The 26866-nt window shown below is 41.6% G+C and overlaps 1 protein-coding gene across 2 annotated transcripts in view; it reads right to left on the reverse strand.

Annotated features, from left to right (window-relative positions):
• The window catches only part of LOC126257794 (RNA helicase aquarius), a 368203-nt gene that overhangs the window by 35387 nt on the left and 305950 nt on the right, over positions 1-26866 (reverse strand). For both annotated transcript variants that reach the window (XM_049955590.1, XM_049955591.1), the window contains 2 exons: positions 20174-20298; positions 19150-19310 (listed from right to left, as the gene is read on the reverse strand). In XM_049955590.1, coding sequence (XP_049811547.1) covers positions 19150-19310; positions 20174-20298 — 286 coding nt within the window. The remainder of the gene's footprint in view (positions 1-19149; positions 19311-20173; positions 20299-26866) is intronic.

Genomic DNA, 26866 nt, shown 5'->3' on the forward strand with positions numbered 1-26866 from the left:
TCATGCAAGGGACATTATTTGATGCAGAAGATCTTTATGAATCATGAGTAATATGATAACAATCAGAGAAAAATTCTCACATCATGAATGTGCAGAGCAGTTGGAAAATCTGTGACTGCTTTTATTTTCTCTGGGTCAGGGGGCAGCAAAGAGGAACTTTTTTGGATTCAAATGGAAGCCTGCAGCCTGAACACACTTCAACACGGTTGTCACACAGCTTAAATATCTGCCAAATGTTTTTGAAAAAATGACAATATCATCCAGATTGCAAAGACATCTCCAATTACGGTGTTGAAGAAAGTTGTCCATCATACATTTGAAAGTGGTTGAAGCGTTACACTGTCCAAACCCAAACAGCTTAACTATGAACTCATAGATGCCATCAGGAGTTATCAAGGTAGCATTTTCCCAATCAGGCATGTCAACCTCAATTTGCTTGTAGGACATCAGAATTTCCATAGATGAGAAATACTTTGTTCCTTCAAGCACTCTAGAGTATCATCAATGGGCAGACATCTTTCTTTGTGATTTTGTTCAATTTCTGGTAGTCGGCGCAAAAATGCCTTGTATCAGCTTTCTTCTTCACAAGGAACAGAGGAGAGGATCAAGGACTCTCTAAACGCTCAATGTCGTCATCTCACAGTATCTTCTGCATTTCCTCTTGCATTATCTGTCATTCAGCTAACCATACACTATATGACCACTGGCTTATTGGTCGATGATTCTCAGTATTGATATGGTGTTTTGCCATGGACTGCTTGGTCATCTTTTCTCCATTTTGTATATGAAAGGATCCCAAAACTAGCATAAAGTGGCTATCTGGCTATCACTCACCAATATTGTTCTTCATTCGGGCCAGATGTTATTGGCAGTTTGATAATAATTTCCTCCCTTTTGTCTTCTGTAGTGGTAGTGAAGCATGATTCTTCATTGATGACACTAAGCTGCCCTTCCTAGACTGGTCCACCTGTCCTTATGCACATACCTTTACGGATGAAGTGTGGTTGTTCATGACAATCAATGATCCACAGTTCTTTTTGATCACAAATGCTTACAATCGTCACTGACATGTAGATTTCTCCTGTGAACCTGAGTAGCCCTTTGTAACTGACAGAAGCTTGACAGTTAAATGAACATTCCGACTGATGACTGAAAGTCATCATGCTGAAGATGGTAGGATAATGTTTTCAATGGCAAACAATCACCCACAGCAATCTTTGTCATGTGTGGTTGTTGGAATAACTTCATCAACCTCGAGCTCTTATTGTCCATTCTATGAAAGCTTGTGATACCTGCAAGAAGCCATATCCAAGAATAACATTATAAATACATTCCATTAAAATGACAACATTCAAAGGGCTCTTTTCTGTCATTGACTGTTATTCTCACAGTGTATGTTCCTGTCTGCTGGACATATTTACCATTTGCGATCTTCAGCACAATCACTTTCACATGACAGAACACAGTATTCATTAGCTGCCAACAATAAGCATTCAACGTCAGAGAAAAAGAAGCCCGAGTCAACTAGCAACAGGACTGGTTGGCTGTCGATGAAGTTTCCTATCATTTTGGCTATTGTCATCCATGGAGAGTTTTCATCTGTAGCGGACTCACCTCTATACATGATTGCCTCGTCTGGTTTTCCAAAATTCACCAGCTAGGTGAACCAACTGGTACCCCTGTACAGAGACAGAGAACCAATTGAGTGTGCTGTGGTGCAACCTTATCCAAGGATACGGCAATGAGCTTTCGAACAAAGGTTGACTTTAACAATGTGAAATTGATTGTCATGAATTAGACTTGTACTGGTTGCTAACAAGCAGCATAATAGTTGTTGAACACTCATCTTCTTACTCTGCAGTGGCGTACAACATATCCATAGTGTCCACAGTGGAAACATACCATCATGTTGTTATTTGTCCTCCAGATATACAATACTTGGTTCAATATTACTGGCTGCCATACACTGCTGTATCTCTTCTATTACTGTGTGGCATATGAGAAAGAGATGTCAGGGTGGTCTTCCACAACTGGCATAGGGACCCCATTCAGGAGTGGATCACACCTCTTTCTTCTGCTCTTTTTCTGTTGCCTTTCCTCAATGCACTGGCACCATATGATGAATTCTTCAGTTGTTGTGATATCCTATGACAGAAGAGCTTGGTATGTGTCTTCTGCAACTCCTTTCATCAAACATGATATTGTTTACAGCTTCCATCGTACTCAGGTTGACAATGCTGCAAATGGCCAAAACATTCTGTACATATGACTATGTTGAGCCCCATGACATTAGCCCCTTTTCTTTAATTATTCTCCTACTAAATGGACTTCCTGTTGATTGTAGCAAAATGATTTCTTCAATTTGGTCTGGCATTTGTCCCAGCTGCTGAGTTTCTCTTTGTAGTTTTCAAACCATTGCTGGGCTGATCCCTCCAAGTAAAAGTACACATTTGCCAAACACATCATGTCATCCCACATCTTCTATCTGATGACTCAGTCGAATTTATTCAAGGAATTTGATGAATCATGGCCAGCATTCCACAAATATCTGATGGGTTCTTGATGTGCAACTGGCTTATTACTACCTGGGAATCTCTTGGTCTCCAGAATATACGGACTTTGGGAATGATGTCCTGGTTTTACTCTGGTTTCTGTTCACTTAAGTGATGGCTTTTATTGTGCTAATTGCAGATGTCTTGAAGTTTGCAGCATCTCCATCAAACAACTGGTGGTTGGGTTTAAACTGACGACCTTCAGCACACCAATCAGCAACGATAATCACTATGCCACACTCCATGCACTGCAGATCATGGCACTATTTGCATAGAGAAAGAAAGCCTAAGATAGCAAGAGACAATGAGATTTATTTTTTGGTATCAAAAACTATGATAGTTCATCTACAGTCTGTAAGTAACAGTCCTATTCCAAATACTTCAGCAGAGAAAACATCACTTTATGCATCATACCTGAATAATAACAATTGAAACCAACAGCTGTATTGTAATACAAATGCCATTTATTCATAACATACTGCCAGTTTCGACACGAAAAAGCATCATCTCTATGACCCTGTATGTGGAAACATAGGTAGCATGACAGTAAGGTATAATGAGAGTACTGAAACGAAAATCTGTTTGTTACTAAAAAGAGGATAAATCAGATAACAAAAATGTACTATCGGTTCCCATACAAAACAAAATTCAGCATCTAATTTGATGTTTTTATTTCTATTTTATTTACTTTTTAATACTCAATAATTACATACTCCAATGACATAATGTATCTCAAGAGAGCCTAAACAACCAGTTACACCAGCAAAGCAACCAGAGTCATGTACATCTCTATTCTAAACACCTACTAATACGGAATGTATTCATGATAAAACAGGACAACCTAATAACATAAAACCAAATAACTGGAGTAAACAAATGCAACAAAAACCTAATGAACAAACGTTCACTGGATAACACAAACCCACCAAAATAATACCACATACAATACATAAACAATAAAATCATGAGTGGGCATCCCTCAAGTACATCACATCGCTCGAGTATGTAATTGTTTTGAGTGTGTGTGTGTGTGTGTGTGTGTGTGTGTGTGTGTGTGTGTCCATCTCCTTTTAAGCAACATAATGTAGATGCTGAATTTCGTTTTTTGTGTGTACCAATGGCACATTTTTGTTACATTATTTCATGATGTGATTCATCTCCACTTTACTCACAAACTGTGATTTTTGTTGCCAATACTCTTATTATGTTTTACTGTCTTGCTATGTATGTTCCATATGCAGGGTCCTGAAGATGACACTGTTTCGCGTCACACTGGTAGCATGTTTCGAATAAACAAAGTTTGAATTTCAATACAGCTGCTGGTTTCAATGGTCATTATTCAAGTATTTCATGTCCGGCCGCTGTCCCACTACCCTCGATGGATTACCAGAGACTTGTTCAACATACAACAGATGCTGTTGATAGTTCTTCAGAATTAAAAAGATCTGAGTGATTGCTGCTAAACTCTTGGGAAAGGAGATTGCTTAAGTAACATGTTTATCAAGAAAAAAAATCAACTCTTGTCCATTTACACACTATTTTTTATCTGAGTTTCATACCAAGTATCAAGTGTCTTTCCTGATATTTTTAATACAAGACATGATAATATTTATATGAAATGAAACCAATTAATTATATTCATAAAAGAGTAATAGTTGTCAAAAGAGAAAGATATAGAGTTTGACAATGTTAACTGACTCATTGGTATTTGATTTCTGGTAGCTGAAGCAAAAAACTAGATGACTTTGATCAAGAGATGTCCTTATGAGTACTACAGCAATGGACAGCTACAGAACTCTAATTGACATGTAGCGATCACTCCTGGGTAGGTGCAGTACACTTCATGCCAAGTGATTTCAGTCAAGTGGAGTTCTATAGCTAGCAATTACTGTGTTTTATAAATATTTTTGTATCTGATTTTTTTGTGGATACCTGATGTTGGATAAATTCTGCAAGAGTGCAGAACTACTGATTATTATAATAAAACAATGGAAAAATCCAGGATGGAATAATGACAATATTGTGAAAAGGATAGCTACTCATCATATAGTGGAGATGTTGAATCACAGACAAGCACAACAGAATGACTGCTAAACAAGTAAACTTTTGCTTAACAGGTCTTCATCTGAATTAGACAACATACATAACCACATACACATAAACGCAACTCCTGCACGCATGACCACTGTCTCGAGCTGCTAAGGCCAGACTGTGAGCAACAGAGCAAGAATGGAGAAGCAATGTGTTTGGTGGGGTAAGGAGGGGCTGGCGTGGGGAGAGGGAGGGATAGCAGGCTGGGGGATGGTAAAGTGCTGCTTGTGGCAGCATACAGGGACAATGTGGGGAGACAGTAGGGCAGCTAGGTGCAGTAGAGAGGTTCCACAGAGGGCAAGGGGGGAAGGGGGCTGGAGGTGGAGGAGAGAAATAAAAAAAACTGTGGGCATGTTGGAGGATCAGAAGGTTATGCAGTACTGGAGTGGGAAGAGGGAAGAGTATAGGTAGGTGAAGGACAGTGACAAATGAAGCTTGAGGCCAGGAGGGTTACGGGAACATAGGATATATTGGAGGGAGAGCTCCCCACTGCAGAATTCAGAAATGCTGGTGTTGGTAGGAAGGATCCAGATGGCACAAGTAAGAAAGCTGTCACTGAAACAAAGAACATTATCTTGGGCAGTATCTTCAGCAACTGGGTGGTCCAGCTGTTTTTTGGCTATGTTTGTCAGTGGCTAATCATGTAGACAGACAGCTTGTTTGTTGTCATGCCCACACAGCACACAGCACAGTGCTTGCAGCTTAGCTTGTAGATCACATGACCGGTTCCACAAGTCACCCTGCCTTTGATAGAATAGATGATGCTTGTGACTGGAGTGGAGTACGTGGTGGAGGGAAGATGTATGGGACAGGTCTTGCATCTAGGTCTATTACAGGAACTTGAGCCTTGACTCACGGGATTGAGTCCAGGGGTTGTGGAGGGATGGACGAGGATATTGTGCAGGTTTGGTGGGTGGCAGAAAACCACCGTCGGAAGGGTGGGAAGGATAGTGAGTAGGGCATTCCTCATTTCAGGGCACCACAAGACGTAGTTAAAAACCTGGTGGAGAATGTGATTCAGTTGCTCCAGTCCTGGGTGATACTGAGTCACAAGGAGTTCCTCCATGGGTGAATGGTGGGACTTTGGGAGATGGTGGATAACTGAAGAGATAAGGCGTGAGAGATCTGTTTCTGTACAAGACTGTCAAGGCCTCAGTGAGACCCTTGGTGTATTCTGAGAGGGACTGCTCATCCTTATCCCAGCCAGAACCCAGCTCCACATACTGTTCCTTCGTTGTTGCTTGGTTCATGGAATCCCCCCTCCCAAATGGCCTTACCACCAAATTACCCATTTCTGGTTGCACCCCCTCCTTCCACAATTACTTCCATCTGTTCAGATTCTGACAATCCTTAATCTTCATCAACATAGTCCTACAAAACAATGTAAATCAGGCCCAAACTTCTTTGCTATACTTCCTTTCCATCTGTAAACTTCCTCTGCTTTGCAATCCCAAATTCCTGGATCCCACTTCATACACTGAAACTCTTGCTCTTCAGGAACCTGAGCAGCAAACACAATGCCACCTCAAAAACCTCTCCAACCTTATCACCTCCTAGTTCTGCCATAGATTACCACTGGTCACCACCTCTGCAACAGCCTCCAAATCTACTCCACAGCCCCTCATAGCTGAAAAACCCTGCCTCATACACCTACTACATTCATCTCTCACTCCCACCACCATACAGAATCCAGAACCTAAGCATACCCTGAACAAAGTCATAAACCCTTCTTCCAAAAGTCACAGTCCCACAGAATTATCAGTCCAAAAAAAAGGTCTCACCTTTTGCCCCACTCCCAAATGCAATCATACTGGACTTGTGAAAGACTTTCTCTCCTTCTCCCAGTCCATACAGTGTAATTACTTTTTTGCCACCAAAGCTACCAATCAGACTCAAGCAAAGACCAATGTTGACACTGCCTGACTCAGATCAATTCCCCCCCCCCCTCCCCACAATCCAATAGTGATCCACCCCCACTGCCCCCAATTAACCCACTGTTAAATTTCCAGAATTTCTTAACCTCAAACTTTGCCTCATCATCATTCCCCAAATCTCTCAACACGCAAGTTAACCTTACATCTGCAGAAAGAACTGCAATCCACCACCTAAAAACAGAGCCCGATCTTATAATACTACCTGCTGACAAAGTCTTCATCACTGTTGTTTTGAACCGCAAGGATTATCGGACTATGGCAGCTGTCAGACTCATTCACAGTGACCTCATTCCAGAAATCCAGCAGGATCTCCTGTCTCTCCCCTAATCCTTAGGCCCATCCCAGAACCTCTCCCTGGAGTCTCTCTCTCAACCTCATTCCTACCACAACCTGCACTCCTACCTTCTACATACTTCCTGAAGTTCATAAACCCAGCCACCCAGAATGCCTTATAGTGGCTGTTTACTGTGCCCCCACAGAGAGAACCTCTGCTCTCGTAGACCAACACTTTCAGCCTATTACCCACAACCAACCCTCCAATATAAATGATGCTAACCATATCCTCCATAGACATTCCACAGTTCCTGATCCTTTACCAGACAGTGCCCTGTTCGTCACTACTGATGCTGCCTCCCTTTACACTAACATCTCTAATGCCCATGGCCTTGCCACTATTGAACACTACCTTTCCCAGCACCTGATGGATTCCAAACCTACACCCTCCTTCCTGGTCAACAAGAGCACCTATTTCCCCATGCACAATTATTTCTCCTTTGAAGGCATCACCTACAAATCTGGGGTATGGCAATGGGCACCCATGTGGCAGCATCTTATGCCAACCTATTCTTGGGTCATGTAGAGGAACCCTTCCTAAACACTCAGAATCCCAAACCCCTCACCTGGTTCAGATTCACTGATGATATCTATGTGATCTGGATCAAGGGCGAGGACACCCTATCCACATTCCTCCAGAACCTCAAAACCATCTCCCACATTCACTTCACTCAGCTCTCATCAACCCAAAAAGCCACTTTCCTTGATGTTGACCTCCACCTCGCAGATGGCTTCATCAGTACCTCTGTCCATATCAAACCTACCAACCACCAGCAACACCTACACTTCAACAGCTACCACCCATACCATACAAAGAAGTCCCTTCCACACAGCATAGCTATCCATATCCATCACATTTGTAGTGACAAGCAGTTCCTCTCAAAATATACAAAGGGTCTCACTAAAGCTGTAATTACCATCTCAACCTTGTTCGGAAATAGATCTCCTATGCCTTATCTCTACAGTCACATACCGTTTCCCAAAGTCCCACCGTCCAGCCACAGAGGAGCATTCCCCTTGTAGCTCAGAACCACCCAGGACTGGAGCAATTGAATCAAATTCCCCACTATCCTTCCCATCCCTCCCACACCATATTCTGCCACCCACCTAACCTACACAATATCCTCATCCATCCCTATCCAACCCCTGCTCTTACCCTCTTACCTCATGGCTCATATCCCTGTAACAGACCTAGATGCAAGACTGTTCCATACATTCTCCTCCCACCACCACCACCACCACGACCACCACCACCACCTACTCCAGTCTGGTCACAAGTGTCACCTATTCCATCAAAGGCAGAGCTACTTGTGAAACCAGCTGTCTGATCTACAAGCTAAGCTGAAACCACTGTGCTGTGTGCTATGTAGGCATGATAACAAAAAAGCTGTCTGTCTGCTTGACTGGCCACCGACAGACTGTAGCCAAGAAACAGTTGGACCACCCAGTTATTGACCATGCTGCCCAACACAACATTCTTCATTTAAATGATTGCTCCACAGTCTGTGTCATCTGGATCCTTCCTACCAACACCAGCTTTTTCTAACTGCGTAAAGAAGAACTTCCCCTCCTGTAACCCTCCTGGCCTCAACCTTGAATAGTCACTGTCCTTCACCTATCTATCCCCTTTTCCTGTTCCCATCCCTGCACTGCACTGCACTGTCTTCACACACACACACACACACACACACACACACACACACACACACACACTTACTTCTCTCCTTTTCTGCACCTCCTCCTTCCATCCCCCTCCCCTGCCGTCTGTCTAACCTCCCAACTGCACCTGCATGAGACTGGAATAGAAGAGAGAGCCGATAGAGGTACTCAAGGTACCCTCTGTCTAATGGATTTCACATGATCTGAGTGAAGAGCAGATGGTAGGTCACAAGAGAATCACAGAAGAATTGCTCCAACAATATCGAACTGAAAGAGAACAGTTTCTGAAATGAGTTGTCGCACTTGATGAAATCCATAAGTGAGATATTGAGCTAGAACTGAAGTCTCACACATCGCAATGGAAATGCTCCAACTCTCCACAGCTGAAAAAATTTGACCACCAATGAAGATGAAACTGATGATGATCCTTCTGTATGACATGAATGCAGTCATAGCTACAGAGTGCCCAACAAAATGACTGAAAAGGCGCATACTATAAGCTGTTTCTGCAAAATGTTTTGCACCCAAAACTTCGTCAAAGAAGGTCTGACATGGTTGCAGCTGGTGTCCTTATTTTTTAAGATAATGCAGGCCCACATATTGCCATTTCAATGAAAGAAATAAATGATAAACACATATGGTAAATACTTACACACCCACTATACAATCCTAATATGAGCCCATCAGATATTTCACGTATTTCCCAAACTGAAGGAACAACTCCTTGGAATATATTTTGATACAATTGGTGAATCTTCCAGCGAGGTGACCAGAGTCACTGAACAGCTCAACAATGAAGGTGACCTATCCCAAATACAGAAGTTACCAAAACATCGGGAAGACATCATAAGCAAGAGTGGACATTATATTGAAACCCTGTAAAGACATTTTGTAAACTTAATTATTTTCTTCAGTCCTATATTACAGTGTGTATAAATTCTAAAACAACACCTCATATTTTAAGTCAAGCTGGGAGTTCAGGGAGGCCAAGTTGTTATACATCATAGAAGAAAAGAGGATTAGTTGACAATGAATTAATTTCAATTAAAACTGCTAAGTGAATGATGTAATTCCAAAATATACAAAGCTTAAATTTAATTCTGTAGCCTTAAGTGTATGTAGTGTCACGATAAAGTGTGAACATCTATTCATAAAGAGTGAAATTCGCATGGCACATAGGTCCTGACATTTGGCTGAGATTGCAGGTACTGTCTTATCCAATCACTTCTCAGACATTCTTCTTGGTTTTCTTTCTTATGATGAATGGGGGTTGATTAGTCTCTTCCGGAAATGTATTGTTATTGCCAGAAGGCATGCCTGCAAATTATGGTTACTTATGGACCAGCAGACCCGGATTAACACTACTGATGTTGTCACTGCTAACAAAAACTCTTTTTGCAAATAGAGTAGTTAATCTTAAGGGCACGAATCTTTCTCATGATGAAAACTCTTTGTTACAAAAGGGCCCAAATTTCAAATTTCCTATAAGATAGATACAAGTATTATTTAAAGAACTGCGGCAGAAGTGAAAGGCTTATGTGTGGTGCTCAACCTCTCACAACTTGTACAGAACACAATTGCTATGTCTGCTCGAAAAGCACTTGGTAAACCTGTTCCTACAGGCTAATTCTCAAAATCTCTATCTGCCATTGTAAAAAAGGTGAATGCAAAATTGCTTGAAAATAAGGTAGTTATCACAAATGCAGATAAATGTAGCCCTATCATTCTTCCTTATATCAGATGCTGATTATGTGCACAAGACATTTGATTTCTATCATTCTAATGACTGTTAGGGATCCTCTTCGTAAATGTATAACTAAGTTAAAGAAATGTGTGAAAGGTTCCAACTTCCTTTTTGCAACTGACTATGCTTAATGCAGGAAATCACTATGAATCCAAAAATATCAGTTCTTTGGTCACAAACAAAGCTCCATATGAGTAATTTATGAATATGTCCGATTGTGGATGGGTACTGTTATAGTGTTAGAGTAGGCATCAATTACGAGGAGCCAATAAGTACCTAAAAAGGGTCCCGCAAAGTCAGCATGAATGCACTCCCAGGGCTTCTCAGGCGATGGCCACGGTGACAAAGATGACTTCGGGGCAGCGGCCTGTGACGCACAAGGGCCGCAGGCAGCGACCATGTGTGCTATTTCAGAGTCGATGCCAGGCCAGTACACATGACGGCGCGCCAGAGATTTTGTGCGAGACACACCCCAGTGCCCTTTTTTTTTGGTGAAGGAGGCGCAAGACCGAAGCACACAAAGACGCAGGTGCCACAACACACGGCGAAGCATTGTCAGTGGAAAGGAGGATAACACCATCCCTAGCCGTGAGGCGGTAGCACAAAGTGTAGTAGTTCCGCAATGGATCAGAAGTCTTAGCGGACGGGCGATCTGGCCAACCCTTCTGAATACAGCGTAAAACCCGGGAGAGGGTAGGGTCAGAACCCGTAGCAGCCGCCAGCCTGCCCCCAGTGATGGGGAACCCGTCCACAACCCGCTGCTCGGCAACATCCAGGTGGAAACACAAAAGTTAGTCCCTATCGAATGCCAGATCAGGACCCATGGGAAGGCGAGACACAGCACCAGCATTTACGAGGGCGGTTCAGAAAGTAACCTCCGATTGGTCACAGTGCGGGTTGTGGGGGGAGTAGCGACGCCATCTGTGCGTTCACGCACTCAACAGGTCAGTCGGCATCAAGCCGTGGTCGAGTGAACATCGTACCTGCGCTAGTTTAGTTTTTGTGGCAGTTTGAAATGTGTGCTGCAATAGAAAACCCCGCCAAATGTGAAGTGCGTGCTGTCATAAGGTTTTTTACAGCCAAAGGATATTCTGCAGCAGCTATTCATCGTGAGCTTTGTGCCGTGTACGGACCAAGAGTTATGAGTGAAGGAGTTGTCTGTGAATGGGTACGTTTATTTAAAAGTGGACGAGAAAACGTTCATGATGAAGAGAGGAGTGGTAGACCATCATTGGTGACTGACGAACTCGTTCAGACAGTTGATGCAAAAGTTCGTGAAAATCGACGTTTCTCGATGTCGGAGTTGTCTACTGGTTTTCCACAGATTTCTAAGACTCTCTTGTATGAGATAGTGACAACAAGATTGGGTTACCGTAAGTTCTGTGCACGATGGGTGCCCAAAATTCTTACCAACCACCACAAAACTCAAAGAATGGCCTCTGCATTAGACTTTCTGTCACGTTATGAGGACGAAGGAGAACCATTGTTAAACAGAATTGTGATCGGTGACGAAACCTGGATTAAGTACGTGAACCCTGAGACAAAAGAACAATCAAAGATGTGGGAACATTCAAATTCGCCTACCAAACCAAGAAAAGCCTCGCAAGATTTTTCTGCCAGAAAACTGATGGCAACGGTGTTTTGGGATGCCAAAGGGGTGTTGTTGGTTGAATTCATGGAACGTGGTACGACCATTAATCAAGACGTGTACTGTGAAACAATAAAAAAGTTACGACGGGCTATACAGAACAAACGCCGTGGTATGCTGACTTCCGGTATCGTTTTTTTGCACGATAACGCCCGTCCTCACTCTGCTCGCAGAACAACGGCCCTTCTTCAGTCCTTCAAGTGGGACGTTATCAACCATCCACCTTACAGCCCAGACCTGGCGCCAAGTGATTATCACCTCTTCATGCATTTGAAGAAATGGCTCGGGTCACAGCGGTTTGAAGACGACGAAGAGCTCAAAGATGCGGTCACAGGCTGGCTCCAGGCACAAGCGGGTGATTTTTATGCAGAAGGAATTTCAAAGCTTGTGAAGAGATACGATAAGTGCCTCAATCGCTATGGAGACTATGTAGAAAAATAGTGCAAAGATGTAGTTGTAAGATGTATATATTAAAATATTTTTATTTAACTTGGTGTATTTTTTTAAATCAACCGGAGGTTACTTTCTGAACGGCCCTCGTACATGTTGAGCCGTCGGCTGGAAATGAATCTCATAACTGAAATGAGACAAGTAAAGAGCCCAACGCTGGAGGCGGTGAGCAGCCTTGTCGGGAAGTGACGTTGATGGATGAAACAAGGAAACAAGTGGTTTGTGATCCGTAACAAGATGAAATTTTGAGCCATAGAGAAAAACACCGAACTTATGAAGAGCATAAATAATGGCCAAAGCTTCTTTTTCAATTTGAGAATACTTTTGTTGGGCATCCGTGAGTCTTTTGGAGGCATAAGCAATGGGTTGTTCCGAACCGTCAGAAAAAACGGTGCGCAAGGACTGCACGGACCCCGTATTGAGAGGCGTCTGTGGCAAGAACAAGATGTTGGCCAGGTCGATAAGTAGCCAGGCACGGGGCCTGTTTCAGCATAGTCTTCAATTTATGGAAAGCCGCATCACATGACATGGAACCCGGCACGTTTTTATGCAACAGGTGATGCAACGGCAGAGCCACCGAAGCCGCAGACAGTAAAAACTTGTGGTAGTATGCTATTTTCCCCAAGAAGGCCTGCAGTTCCTTAACAGATGTAGGGCGAGGAAGGGCATCGATCGCAGCGACAGTTTGCTGAAGCGGACGAATACCATCCCGAGAGAGTTGAAACCCCAAGTACGTGATAGATGCCTGAAAAAATTGTGATTTCTGAAGATTACACTTAAGTCTGTAAGACATGAAAAAGTGTGTGGAGATTTTGAAGATGTTCATCAGTGGTGGGGCCAGTGACAACAATGTCGTCCATGTAATTGATACACCCAGGGACAGGGAGCAATAATTGTTCAAAGAATCGCTGAAAGAGAGCAGGGGCACTAGCAACCCCGAAAGGCAAGCGTTGCTATTGATAGAGGCCGAAAGGCGTGTTAAGGACCAGAAACTGTCGGGAAGCAGCGTCGAGAGGAAGTTGATGATAAGCTTCCGACAGGTCAATTTTAGAAAAATACTGGCCTCCAGCAAGTTTAGTGAACAGTTCTTCAGGTCGGGGCATAGGGTAAGTGTCGATGAGGCATTGAGCATTTACAGTGGCTTTGAAATTGCCACAGAGACGAATATCACCATTTGGCTTAGCAACGACAACGACAGGAGAGGACCACTCACTGGAAGTGACAGGAAGCAAGACCCCTGAAGTAGTGAGACGATACAGCTCCCGTTTTACCCAATCACGAAGGGCCAAAGGAATGGGCCGAGCCCGAAAAAACTTAGGCCGAGCAGTGGGTTTGAGCGTGATATGAGCTTCAAAGTTGTTTGCACGGCCTAACCCAGGAGAAAAAAGGGACGAAAATGTTGTCACCAAGGAATCCAATTGAGCATAAGGAATAGCATCAGAGACAATATTGACAGAGTCATCTATGGAGAACCCAAAAACACGAAAGGCATCGAAACCAAAAAGATTCTCTGCGTTACTCTGGTCGACCACAAATATGGGAACAGTGCGAACGACGGATTTGTAAGATACCTCAGCATTAAATTGTCCCAAGAGAGAAATCTTCTGCTTATTGTACGTCCGTAATTGCCGAGTGACAGGTGACAGGAGCGGAGAACCCAATTGAAGATACGTCTGAGAATTAATTATAGTGGCAGCAGAACCAGTATCCACCTGCATGCGAAAATCTCGACCATGGATTTGGACATTGAGGAATAACTTCCCTGAAAGGGAAGAAGTGCAATTGACAGACAACACAGAATCAGAATCAGCGTCATGTTAATGAACATCATGTATGCGGTCAGATTTGCAAACAGAAGACACATGACCTTTCTTTTTGCAATTGTGACACACAGCCCAATGTTGGGGACAATCCTCGCATGAATGTTTCGTAAAACACCGCGGGCGTGAAGGAAGTTGCCGGGGGTTTTGCTGCAGTTTCTTAGCGGGTTGTTTACGGTTAGGCCGAGGCTGTGCGTGGGAGCGCACTGCGGCCATGTCGGCCGGCAGGGACGCACTGCACGCGTCGTCAACAGCGCACAGAGGTTGTATTTCCCCGACATCATCCCACGCCTCTATTTGCGCCCCAGCGGCGTGAGAAATTTCAAAAGACTGCGCAATGGAGAGAATTTCATCTAGAGTCGGATTTGCCAACTGAAGGGCACGTTGCCGAACTTCTTTGTCCGGCGCCAACCGGATAATAGCATCCCGTACCATGGAATTGGCATAGGATTCTTTGCGAACGTCAGTAAGAAATTGACACTTTCGACTGAGGCCGTGAAGTTCAGCAGCCCAAGCGCGATAGGGTTGATGCGGCTGTTTTTGACAACGATAAAAGGCAACACGAGAGGCTACCACATGCATTTGCTTTTGAAAATAGACAGACAGAAGTGAGCACATTTCAGCAAAGGACAAAGACGCAGGATCTTTCAAAGGAGCCAATTGCGACAACAACCGATACATTTGAGGTGAAATCCAGGAAAGGAACAGAGACTTACATGGTTGTTCGTCTGTGACATGAAATGCCAAGAAGTGCTGTCGAAGACGTTTTTCATAATCAGACCAGTCTTCTGCCGTCTCGTCGTAAGGAGGAAAAGGAGGTATAGCCAATGACGAGAAACACCCCACATTTGACCCTGCGACGAAATCGCGAATCGCCGCTGTTAGAAGCATTTGCTGTTCAAGGAGACTTTGCAATAGTTGCTCGACAGTAGCCATGGAAAACTGTGGGTCAACAGTGAAAAGGAAAAATCCCATCCTCGTCGCCAATTGCTATAACGTCAAGTTGAACACATATATTTCAGAACGACACAACACACATAAGTAACAGAGTAAGTTGACAAGCAAGACATGTGCACACGTTAACATTCGAATGAGCACTGAGTCCCACTCTAGTGGCCGCTGCTCGCCTGGCCGCTTAGGTGGTGCAGCTGCTGCATGGCTGGCAGACAGCACCGCACGTAGAGGACACGCGTAATTGCGCTGCGGCGCTTTGAATGATCGGCGAGTCACAACAGATACCAAGGCACAAATTATAAAATTAACAGTTTTTGCTATGCTAAGCTGAAAGCTGCATTCACTTTTGAGAAAACATGGGCCATCAAACATAGCTCAAGATGGTGGTAATGTTACGAGAAACTAAGGTTTCGCATGAGGCAGTAATGGTGTCCCTGAATATAACCAATTTGTATACAAATGTTCCAGTTGATAAGACTCTGGATTATCTTCAAAAGGGCATCTGGCAATGGGTTACTGCCTTTCTGGCTTTTGGGCTGACATTTTTGTTAATTACCTAGAAATAAAATTCTTTGTAAATAATAGGGCAGTGTCTGATAATATAATTTCGTCACAGATATGTAGATGATATTTTTATTCCGCTTACAGGAACCTATTTGGCAGGCTCCTTCAATCTGTTGCATTAAAAAAATTCTAATTAAATCAGATGACACTGATGGAATTAGATAAGGAAATGACACACTTAAAGCAGTAGATGGGTTCTTCACTGTAGAGTTGGAATCAAATAAAAGTTTTAATTACTTTGACCTGAATATTGCTAGGCAATCTGCAGATTTTCTTTAGGTATCTTCAGAAAGCCTTCTACCACTGATATAATTATTGGTGTGGACCCATGCCACCCACATACACACACGTTAAACGTGCTTTTTTCCTGTCAGTGTTCCACAGGTTAGCTAAACTTGACTTAAGCCCAGCATGTGTTAGAAAAGAAACTCATATAATCAACCAAACAGACATGCAAAACAGTTACACTGAACATGTGATACAGAGAATTTGTGAATCTGTTTTCAATAAAAGAAAAAAAAATCTATTTCCAATCCTCCTGAGGCTCTACCTACATTTTCATGTAAAGCAATACAGGGCACTTCTTTGATAGAATTGCCAACACTTTTAAACAAACACAAGAAAGACAGTTTTTTGTCTATCTGTTGACAATAAGCAGAATAAATTTACAATGTCGGGAGTATATAAAATCACTTGGGGATCCCATGATAATATTTACACTGGGCAGACAAGCCATGACTTTTTAACCAGATTCAGGAAAACTGTAACAAAAACACTATTGGTAAGGGTTGTCATTTCAGTGATAAGAAACATCATTTAGACATGACTGAAAAATCACTAACGATCTTACATGTAGAACCAAAAGGCTTAGAGTTAAGACATTTTGGAAGAAATTGAGATTTATAAGCATTTTAAGGCTACCAACATGGACTTTTGAATGAACCAATGCACTCCCAAAGGAAATAGTTTTTCAATAGTTTACAGGATTTGTTAGGAGCATGGCTGCGCACCTAAGATACTATGTGTCCATGGATGAATATTTCCATTTCTTCCAAGATGTCCATTTTCCAGCACATGGGGAATAACGAGATTCTGAATGAAATGACAGACTTCAAAAATTCACATTTCTTTTCCAATTTCACTACACTACACTTAGAATAAAAGATTCATAACATGACAGTCGTTTGACTCTAGCCCCAGCCATAGCTTAGAAATATGTAAAATAAATAGTTTATATCATGTTGTCTGCAATAATATTGTAACAGGTGCTCAATTTGTAATGTATTCCGTCAACCTACATCTGTAATACGATAACAAGACGTGCAGAAGACATGTAAACATCTGACACCACATAGATCAACAAATCGATAGTCAAATCGAAACCACCTGTATTTCAACCGCCATCTTGTCCACTGCACTACAGATTTGTTTTTGTGATCGTGTTTCCAAGTTACTGCTACTTTAGTGAACAATTGTGAACAGTGACCAAGAAAGCCAAGAAAGCCACAGAAATGGAAACACCTTAGTGCATCACAATGAGACTGCCATGACAGAAGAACAAATATAACCACAGCATTTATGAAAAGAATATGTAACATCGGTATGACCATATGGTAAAATTGTTTTTGTAATGCCATTTAGCCTGAAGATGAAGTATTCCCTCGAAACATATCGCTAAATAAATAAGTAATACAATAGTTAACAAAGTTAGTGATTGGTAGCAGTAATTTAAAAAAAAAAAAATTTACATATTTCTTGAGACAGTGATGGTCAAAAAATAGTTAAAATGGCTTCAAAAAAATAAAAAAGTTGTTTGACACCCTTGTTAATTACATTATGAAAATTTATTTAGTAATGATAGATTATGAGTAAGTTTACCTTAACAAAAGGATTTGTAAACTGTAAAACCTAATTAACATCAGCAGATACAAAACTACGAGTGCGCTTAGAATGGTGAGACTCAGTTCAAAGATTTGGGCGAAACAAAAGAGTTAGACTCCACAGGCTGAAATAAAAACCTTATTTTAGCTTTCAAAATTTTATAACATATAAAATAGCTATGATAGAGAAAAGGTTAATTATTGGCTTATAAAAGAGGGGAAACATAAGCTAAGACCATTCTAAAATGTAATAAACAATCACAGTGTAGAATGTTTGTTTGTGTTTATGGATAATGTATAATAATATTTTCTAATACTTGGGTGTGTATTTTGCAAGAATCTTGACTACACGAAAAGTAAATTGACTTCACGACACAACATGGTCCACTACAAAGTAGCTGACGGTGAACCAATAGTTCACATTCCTATATGTGAGACTGGCAAATGTAAGAGGATGAGCAATTTCCTGAGGGATGACTTAGTATGTCATCTTTGAACAAGGAAGGTGCTGTTTAATTCTGGTTCCAATCTTTCTTCAGGAAATGGTCCTGTAATTAAAGGGATGGCACATAACGATTCTTTGATGGGAATGATTAAGATGTGAGATAGAAAGTGACCCTTAACTTATTTGGAAAACTGTAGTTTAAACACCAATATCATTCTGTAGTAGAAAGAAGAGAAAAAGAGTATGATTGGTTATTATTATATTAATTTTGTTTATTTAGCAGGATGAGAATATTTGCATAAGCGGAAGTGATATGTTATCTTAAACATTATGTAATTAATCTCTGCCTGTGGTTTTTGACAGATGTGACTCTGTTTTGTTTTTTGTTTGGACAACAACCAGCTGTAAGTTCGTTCTGATTATGTATATAGTAATATCAAAACAATAATAATGAATTTACTTGGATATCAACAATCATTTCATTGTAAAATTTGAATCTTAAACATAGTTTCATTTATTTAGAACTGAAAAATAGTTTGGACTTCAGTTTGTTGATGTGGTCTGGTATTGTGGTGAAGCTCTGTTACATGATGTAACACAGCAAATGTGTTTGTTACTTATCCTTAACAAAATGTACCTGAATCTTGCTGCATACAAAGTCTGATATTTGAGAGGTGAAATGAATTTCTCACTGACATAATCACATTAAGTTTCAGATAGTGTAAGTCTCAGGTCTTTATCATTGGGCTTCATAACTTGCCAAATAATGGACAATCATTTAATGCCTTGCTCGGAAAGAAATAAGTCAATTTTTAATTTGGTGATGCAGTGCTCTTGTTAAATTGGAGAGAACAAACATACACACCTTCAACAAAGCTTATAAAATGTGCTGTTGCACTATGTTGATGCTGCTCACCAATATGATCTGCGTTTGTCTGACTTGCAATTAAAGCAAATGTAAATGAATAGCATTTTAGTCAGAAAAAGTGAGATTACAATATCCATACAGACAAAAGGAAATTTTGTTTAACGAAATAATACACAGACAAAAGAACAACCAGTCCTCTTTACCTACCAAGATCAACAAGTTCTCTCCGCTTAAGAGCAGCATGGGTACATGTCATAGCTATCACCTTTGCCTCCTTTACGAGTAGATATTTTGATCTATCCAATCCACTTCTCAACAGCTCAAATGCTCGGAATTCCTCAAGCTGTGTGAAAATCTTTTCTATGTATCTGTAACACAAATGTGCCAATATTGCCATTATATTTAAAGAAAAACAAAACATTTACGTTTTACTTATGAACTTCAAGAAAATAACATCTGATTGTTACCTGAATTACATTTTTACTATCAGACCATTTTCGATAAAATAAAACTGAAAAACATAATAATGATTCTGGAGATAAGGAATAAGACAGTATAAATGAAATCAATCTAAATCTTACACTCAATATGAATAGTAAAAACACTTACTGAACAAATTTTAAAATGCTGTTGAACACATTACAGCTGCTGTGCACATTAAATTAAACCAAAACTCTATGTACTTTGGACATGCACGTCAAAAGGAACATTATCTCATATTTCGGAATAACACAGGCACTTCAGTATTGTATTTATCTATCGACACCACATAAGTGACTTTCAAGTAAAGTGTCTCACCTGTACAACAATGTACATAATGGATGTACGAGTACAAGTTGTAGCCACATGGTTGATGATGTATGGAAGTTTGGGTCTCGCCATGAGAAGTACTCAGATGGCCCGCTTGGGATATGCAAGAAATTCGGGTTTGAATGCTGGTCTGGCACAATTTTAATTGTCGTCAGTCCATTATACAGCTCATGGTTGTCCATATTTGCAACTGCGAATACATTTCATGTATTTCATAATGGCTGTAGTCACCACAGTGCCTCTTCCTTTGGACATGCATGCATTTTGAAATGAACATTGCATTTTAATTCTGAATAACACAGGCACTGTAATATCAAACATATAAAATTATGTCCAAAACAAGTATTCTTTGTGTGCGCGTGTTTGTAGGTATGTGCATTTTTATTATTATTATTATTATTATTATTATTATTATTTTTACCTGAAACAACCTTCAGCAATTTCCATATCTTCCTCATATGATCTTTGTTTGAAAAGTGGTTTTGGTGCATTGTCGAAGAAGCAATGAAAGGGAAATTCATCTTTTATTGTTTTCACAGGAACTATCTGCAGACATAAAAAACAATATAAGTTCACTATCTTGCACTTTAATGTCACCAAGCATACATTATGTACAAGCCTCACACAGATCTCACTAGACATATTCCAGTTCCCAAATACAAAGAAATATCACTATGATCTGAAAAGACAAACATTCAGTGTATTTACACTTTTGTTGCTTAAAAATTGCACCAGATTTTGAATTGCAAAAATGTCAGACAAATTTCTTCAATAAACCCACTTTTCTAAAATTCAAGAACTAACTACTCTCATCACTACCAATTTACAATGTACAGTATATCTGAAATGCCAAAGTTTTCTACTTGAAACAATTTCTAAAAGCTTTCAGAAACATAGCAGAACAAACAATTCCACCCAACTCACAATTCACATTTCAAGGCATCAGAGCCTTGGTGAATAACACCCTGAAATTCTATCTCATCAATAAAGAGCAGAAGTAAAAATTTGGGGAGATGTGAACTATAAACCAGGAGTATCTGTTTCATAAGCCTGGGGAGATTTTTTTCCCCCCCCACACGCAGACATACACCATGCGTACGAAACACTTTTTAATAAAAGTATTGGTGAACATGAACCATTAATATTGGGCCTTGTCTGGGACAGTGGAGAAAAACGGATTTTGATGCAATTTGTCAGAGTGCAGCTTTTCTATGGTTGCTATGGGTTGATGAACTGTCCCACAAAGCATTGCAAGTATAAAATAGCATGTTGCCTTGTGTGAAGTGGGGAAGGAATGATTACAGTGGATGGCTAGCAAAACTATGCAATGCTCCATAGCACAGACGTAGTTCAGCATGGTAAAAGGCAGCAACAGTTATCCACTGCAAGCTCGAAAGCTGAAGCTGAGCTATGTGAGAGCACTTCTCATTGTTTATGTAATGGGTATCTTCATCATTGCTAATACAGCAACTGCAGTAACTTCCCCACATTGCTAGCCAAAGTGTTTCTTATTCATTTGGAAATGTACATTGACCAATCACATTAATGTGACCACCTGTCAAAAAGCCTGAATAACCATGTTTTGCAGCACAAGATGTGCAAGAAGAGAGTCATTGAGGTTCTAGAAGGTAGCGACAGGGATGTGGAGCCTATCAACTTCAGTGCCAAGGCCAGCTACACTAGGTTTCTTGGTTGAGGATCCATGGCATGAACGGCCAGATCGAGACTGTCCCACAGACTGTAAACTGGGTTTAAAACCATGGACTTTGGTGACCTGTGGAGTACAGTAAACTTATCCCGGTGCTCTTCAAACCAATGCATAAACACTGTGGACTGTAGTATGCTGCACTGTCCTGATGGTAGATGCCATCATGCCGAGAGAAACAAACTGTGTGCATGGCTGGACATGGTTCCCAAGGATAGGTCCATACTAGCGTTGATCCACTGTGCCTTCTAGAATGATAAGATCACCCATGGAGTGCTCTCCGGCCTGGAGCCTTCCAATAAGTGTTGCAGGGTGTTTGCTTTCGGACACTTAATGTCGTACGTCCCAATGGCCATCTCTCTGGTGGAGCATAAAACATATTCATCTGAGAAGCCCACCTTTCACCACTCACTGGACATCCAGTTGTGGTACTGGTGTGCAAATTCCAGACTTTGTCACCAATGGACAGCAGTCAGCATGGGTGCATGAAACAGGCGTCTGCTGTGGAAGCACATAAACAGCAACATTTGCTGAATGGTCTTCGAATAGACACTGTCACCAGCCCTTGAGTCATCTGGATGGTAAGTTACTCAACAGTTGTACACCTATTCGCCTGTAGACACCTCCAGAGCCATTGTTCAGCCCTTTCATGTATAGCAAATAGTGCACCACAGTTGCCCCAGCTTCAATGTTGGGTGGCACCATTTTGCCATGCATGGTATACTTTAACTAGGGTGCCATGCCAACAGTTTACAAACTTAGCTGTTTTCGAAATGCTTCCACCTTTGGGCCGAAAGCCAATCAGCACATTTCTGGATGACAGATAAATCTCCTCGTTTCTGCATTTTGACAATGACTGCACTGTTTTCTGCTTCCCACGCTCCACATACCCTTCACAGCTAGTTCTGCCACCTGCCATTTGTGAGTGGTTATTGCATGTTTATGTCAAACATAGGTGGCAATCACAATAATGTGACTCGACTGTAAATAAAGATATGGTCACTAATGTTCACAGTGATTGTCAATACAAATAGTTAAAACTCCATTGTGTTCTGCAGTGCAAGATTACACTAAGTCACGTTTCCCTTGTCTGGATCCTGTTCTACCCCATTAATAAACCTGAGTGTTATTTACAAGAGATATTTTTTCTGCTGACAAAGCTAAACTAACTAAACTTTGTCCGAATAGAACTCAGAAGACCCAACGGTACTGACCAACCGCCATGTCAGCCTCAGCCTATAGGCGTCACTGGGTGCAGATATGGAAGAGTTTGTGGCCAGCATACTGCTCTCCCACCCGTTGTCAGTTTTTGTGACTGGCTGTTGAGACAGCAGCAACATAAATGTTTATGTCAGGTGCTCAACATACACAACAAGCTGGGGCACATATGATTTTAAGCAAATTACCCTTCAATCCACTGTCTTGTATGTCTTTTCTAAATAGTCTTACTGCCCAGATGTTCATTATTTGAATTATTTACTTGTAAGTGCAAGAACCTCTTGCCACTTTTTTTTAGGAAGTCACATATATTTACCACTGCTTTCCAATATAGTTTTCCCTCATGTGCCTCACTAGGATCAACCATACTCTCTATAACAGCAATGTGAAAGTTTAAATGCATCATACAAAATATTAAAATAACATATGCCTTGCACTGAAAATATATCCCATTGGTGCACAGAAAGTCTGGGTAAGCTTGCATAAAAATTTTCAACTCACTTCACATTCAATTGAAGAACATATAATAGATAAATTCCATCATTGAAACTACATTACATCAGTACCGTTACATGCACAACTGATCAAGTTTATGAAGAGGTCTCACCAACAGGTGAATCTCTTAAGGAGTTTTATGTTTACAAAGCACTAATATAACTATTATTTATGTAAAGTTATCATCATCCAATCACTGTGAAGTTTGCATTGTATTACTGACACATCAACCACTGTGATCAATTGGGCTTGTCAACATCATCTTGAAATGGTATCTTCCAAATGTGAAGGTAATAATCAATCAAATCATAGGTGTGTGTGTTTGTATAACAATAGTACCTACAACAATGGTTTTGTGAAGTATCTGACGTGCTTTTCAATCAAATATTTGCAACAATAGTCATGACGCGTTCCACATCCTCTGCAGGTGGTCGCTCATGTCGGCACCAATGATGTGTGTCGCTATGGATCGGAGGAAATCCTCTCTGGCTTCCGACGGCTATCTGATTTGGTGAAGACTGCCAGTCTCACTAGCGGGATAAAAGCAGAGCTCACCATCTGCAGCATCGTCGACAGGACTGACTGCGGACCTTTGGTACAGAGCCGAGTGGAGGGTCTGAATCAGAGGCTGAGACGGTTCTGCGACCGTGTGGGCTGCAGATTCCTCGACTTGCGCCATAGGGTGGTGGGGTTTCGGGTTCCGCTGGATAGGTCAGGAGTCCACTACACGCAGCAAGCGGCTACACGGGTAGCAGGGGTTGTGTGGCGTGGACTGGGCGGTTTTTTAGGTTAGATGGCCTCGGGCAAGTACAGAAAGGGCAACAGCCTCAAAGGGTGCGGGGCAAAGTCAGGACACGCGGGGACCAAGCAGCAATCGGTATTGTAATTGTAAACTGTCGAAGCTGCATTGGTAAAGTACCGGAACTTCAAGCACTGACAGAAAGCACCGAAGCTGAAATCGTTATAGGTACAGAAAACTGGCTGAAGCCAGAGATAAATTCAGCCGAAATTTTTACAAAGGCACAGACGGTGTTTAGAAAGGATAGATTTCATGCAACCGGTGGTGGCGTGTTTGTCGCTGTTAGTAGTAGTTTATCCTGTAGTGTAGTAGAAGTGGATAGTTCCTGTGAAATATTATGGGTGGAGATTACACTCAACAACCGAGCTAGGTTAATAATTGGCTCCTTTTACCGACCTCCCGACTCAGCAGCATTAGTGGTAGAACAACTGAGAGAAAATTTGGAATACATTTCACATAAATTTTCTCAGCATGTTATAGTCTTAGGTGGAAATTTCAATTTACCAGATATAGACTGGGACACTCAGATGTTTAGGACGGGTGGTAGGGACAGAGCATCGAGTGACATTATACTGAGAGCACTATCCAAAAATTACCTCGAGCAATTAAACAGAGAACCGACTCGTGGGGATAACATCTTGGACCTACTGATAACAAACAGACCCGAACTTTTCGACTCTGTAAGTGAAGAACAGGGAATCAGTGATCATAAGGCCATTGCAGCATCCCTGAATATGGAAGTTAATAGGAATATAAAAAAAGGGAGGAAGGTTTATCTGTTTAGCAAGTGTAATAGAAAGCAGATTTCAGACTACCTAACAGATCAAAACGAAAATTTCTGTTCCGACACTGACAATGTTGAGTGTTTATGGAAAAAGTTTAAGGCAATTGTAAAATGCGTTTTAGACAGGTACGTGCCGAGTAAAACTGTGAGGGACGGGAAAAACCCACCGTGGTTCAACAACAAAGTTAGGAAACTACTACGAAAGCAAAGAGAGCTTCACTCCAAGTTTAAACGTAACCAAAACCTCTCAGACAAACAGAACCTAAATGATGTCAAAGTTAGCGTAAGGAGGGCTATGCGTGAAGCGTTCAGGGAATTCGAAAGTAAAATTCTATTTACCGACTTAACAGAAAATCCTAGGAAGTTCTGGTCTTACGTTAAATCAGTAAGTGGCTCGAAACAGCATATCCAGACACTCCAGGATGATAATGGCATTGAAACAGAGGATGACTCGCGTAAAGCTGAAATACTAAACACCTTTTTCCAAAGCTGTTTCACAGAGGAAGACCGCACTGCAGTTCCTTCTCTAAATCCTTGCACAAACGTACAAATTGCTGACATCGAAATAAGTGTCCAAGGAATAGAAAAGCAACTGGAATCACTCAAGAGAGGAAAGTCCACTGGACCTGACGGGATACCAATTCGTTTCTACACAGAGTACGCGAAAGAACTTGCCCCCCTTCTGACAGCCGTGTACCGCAAGTCTCTAGAGGAACGGAAGGTTCCAAATGATTGGAAAAGAGCACAGATAGTCCCTGTCTTCAAGAAGGGTCGTCGAGCAGATGCGCAAACCTATAGACCTATATCTCTGACGTCGATCTGTTGTAGAATTTTAGAACATGTTTTTTGCTCGAGTATCATGTCGTTTTTGGAAACCCAGAATCTACTCTGTAGGAATCAACATGGATTCCGGAAACAGCGATCGTGTGAGACCCAACTCACTTTATTTGTTCATGAGACCCAGAAAATATTAGATACAGGTTCCCAGGTAGATGCTATTTTCCTTGACTTCCGGAAGGCGTTCGATACAGTTCCGCACTGTCGCCTGATAAACAAAGTAAGAGCCTACGGAATATCAGACCAGCTGTGTGGCTGGATTGAAGAGTTTTTAGCAAACAGAACACAGCATGTTGTTATCAATGGAGAGACGTCTACAGACGTTAAAGTAACCTCTGGCGTGCCACAGGGGAGTGTTATGGGACCATTGCTTTTCACAATATATATAAATGACCTAGTAAATAGTGTCGGAAGTTCCAAGCGGCTTTTCGCGGATGATGCTGTAGTATACAGAGAAGTTGCAGCATTAGAAAATTGTAGCGAAATGCAGGAAGGTCTGCAGCGGATAGGCACTTGGTGCCGGGAGTGGCAACTGACCGTTAACATAGACAAATGAAATGTATTGTGAATGCATAGAACGAAGGATCCTTTATTGTATGATTATATGATAGCGGAACAAACACTGGTAGCAGTTACTTCTGTAAAATATCTGGGAGTATGCGTGCGGAACGATTTGAAGTGGAATGATCATATAAAATTAATTGTTGGTAAGGCGGGTACCAGGTTGAGATTCATTGGGAGAATCCTTAGAAAATGTAGTCCATCAACAAAGGAGGTGGCTTACAAAACACTCGTTCGACCTATACTTGAGTATTGCTCAACAGTGTGGGATCCGTACCAGGTCGGGTTGACGGAGGAGATAGAGAAGATCCAAAGAAGAGCGGCGCATTTCGTCACAGGGTTATTTGGTAACCGTGATAGCGTTACGGAGATGTTTAGCAAATTCAAGTGGCAGACTCTGCAAGAGAGGCGCTCTGCATCGCGGTGTAGCTTGCTCGCCAGGTTTCGAGAGGGTGTGTTTCTGGATGAGGTATCGAATATATTGCTTTCCCCTACTTATACCTCCTGAGGAGATCACGAATGTAAAATTAGAGAGATTCGAGCGCGCACGGAGGCTTTCAGACAGTCATTCTTCCCACAAACCATACGCGACTGGAACAGAAAAGGGAGGTAATGATAGTGGCACGTAAAGTGCCCTCCGCCAAACACTGTTGGGTGGCTTGCGGAGTATAAATGTAGATGTAGATGTAGATGATTTCAAAACTGACTGATCCAA

This window comes from Schistocerca nitens, chromosome 1 (assembly GCF_023898315.1).
Source record: "Schistocerca nitens isolate TAMUIC-IGC-003100 chromosome 1, iqSchNite1.1, whole genome shotgun sequence".
NCBI lineage: Eukaryota > Metazoa > Arthropoda > Insecta > Orthoptera > Acrididae > Schistocerca > Schistocerca nitens.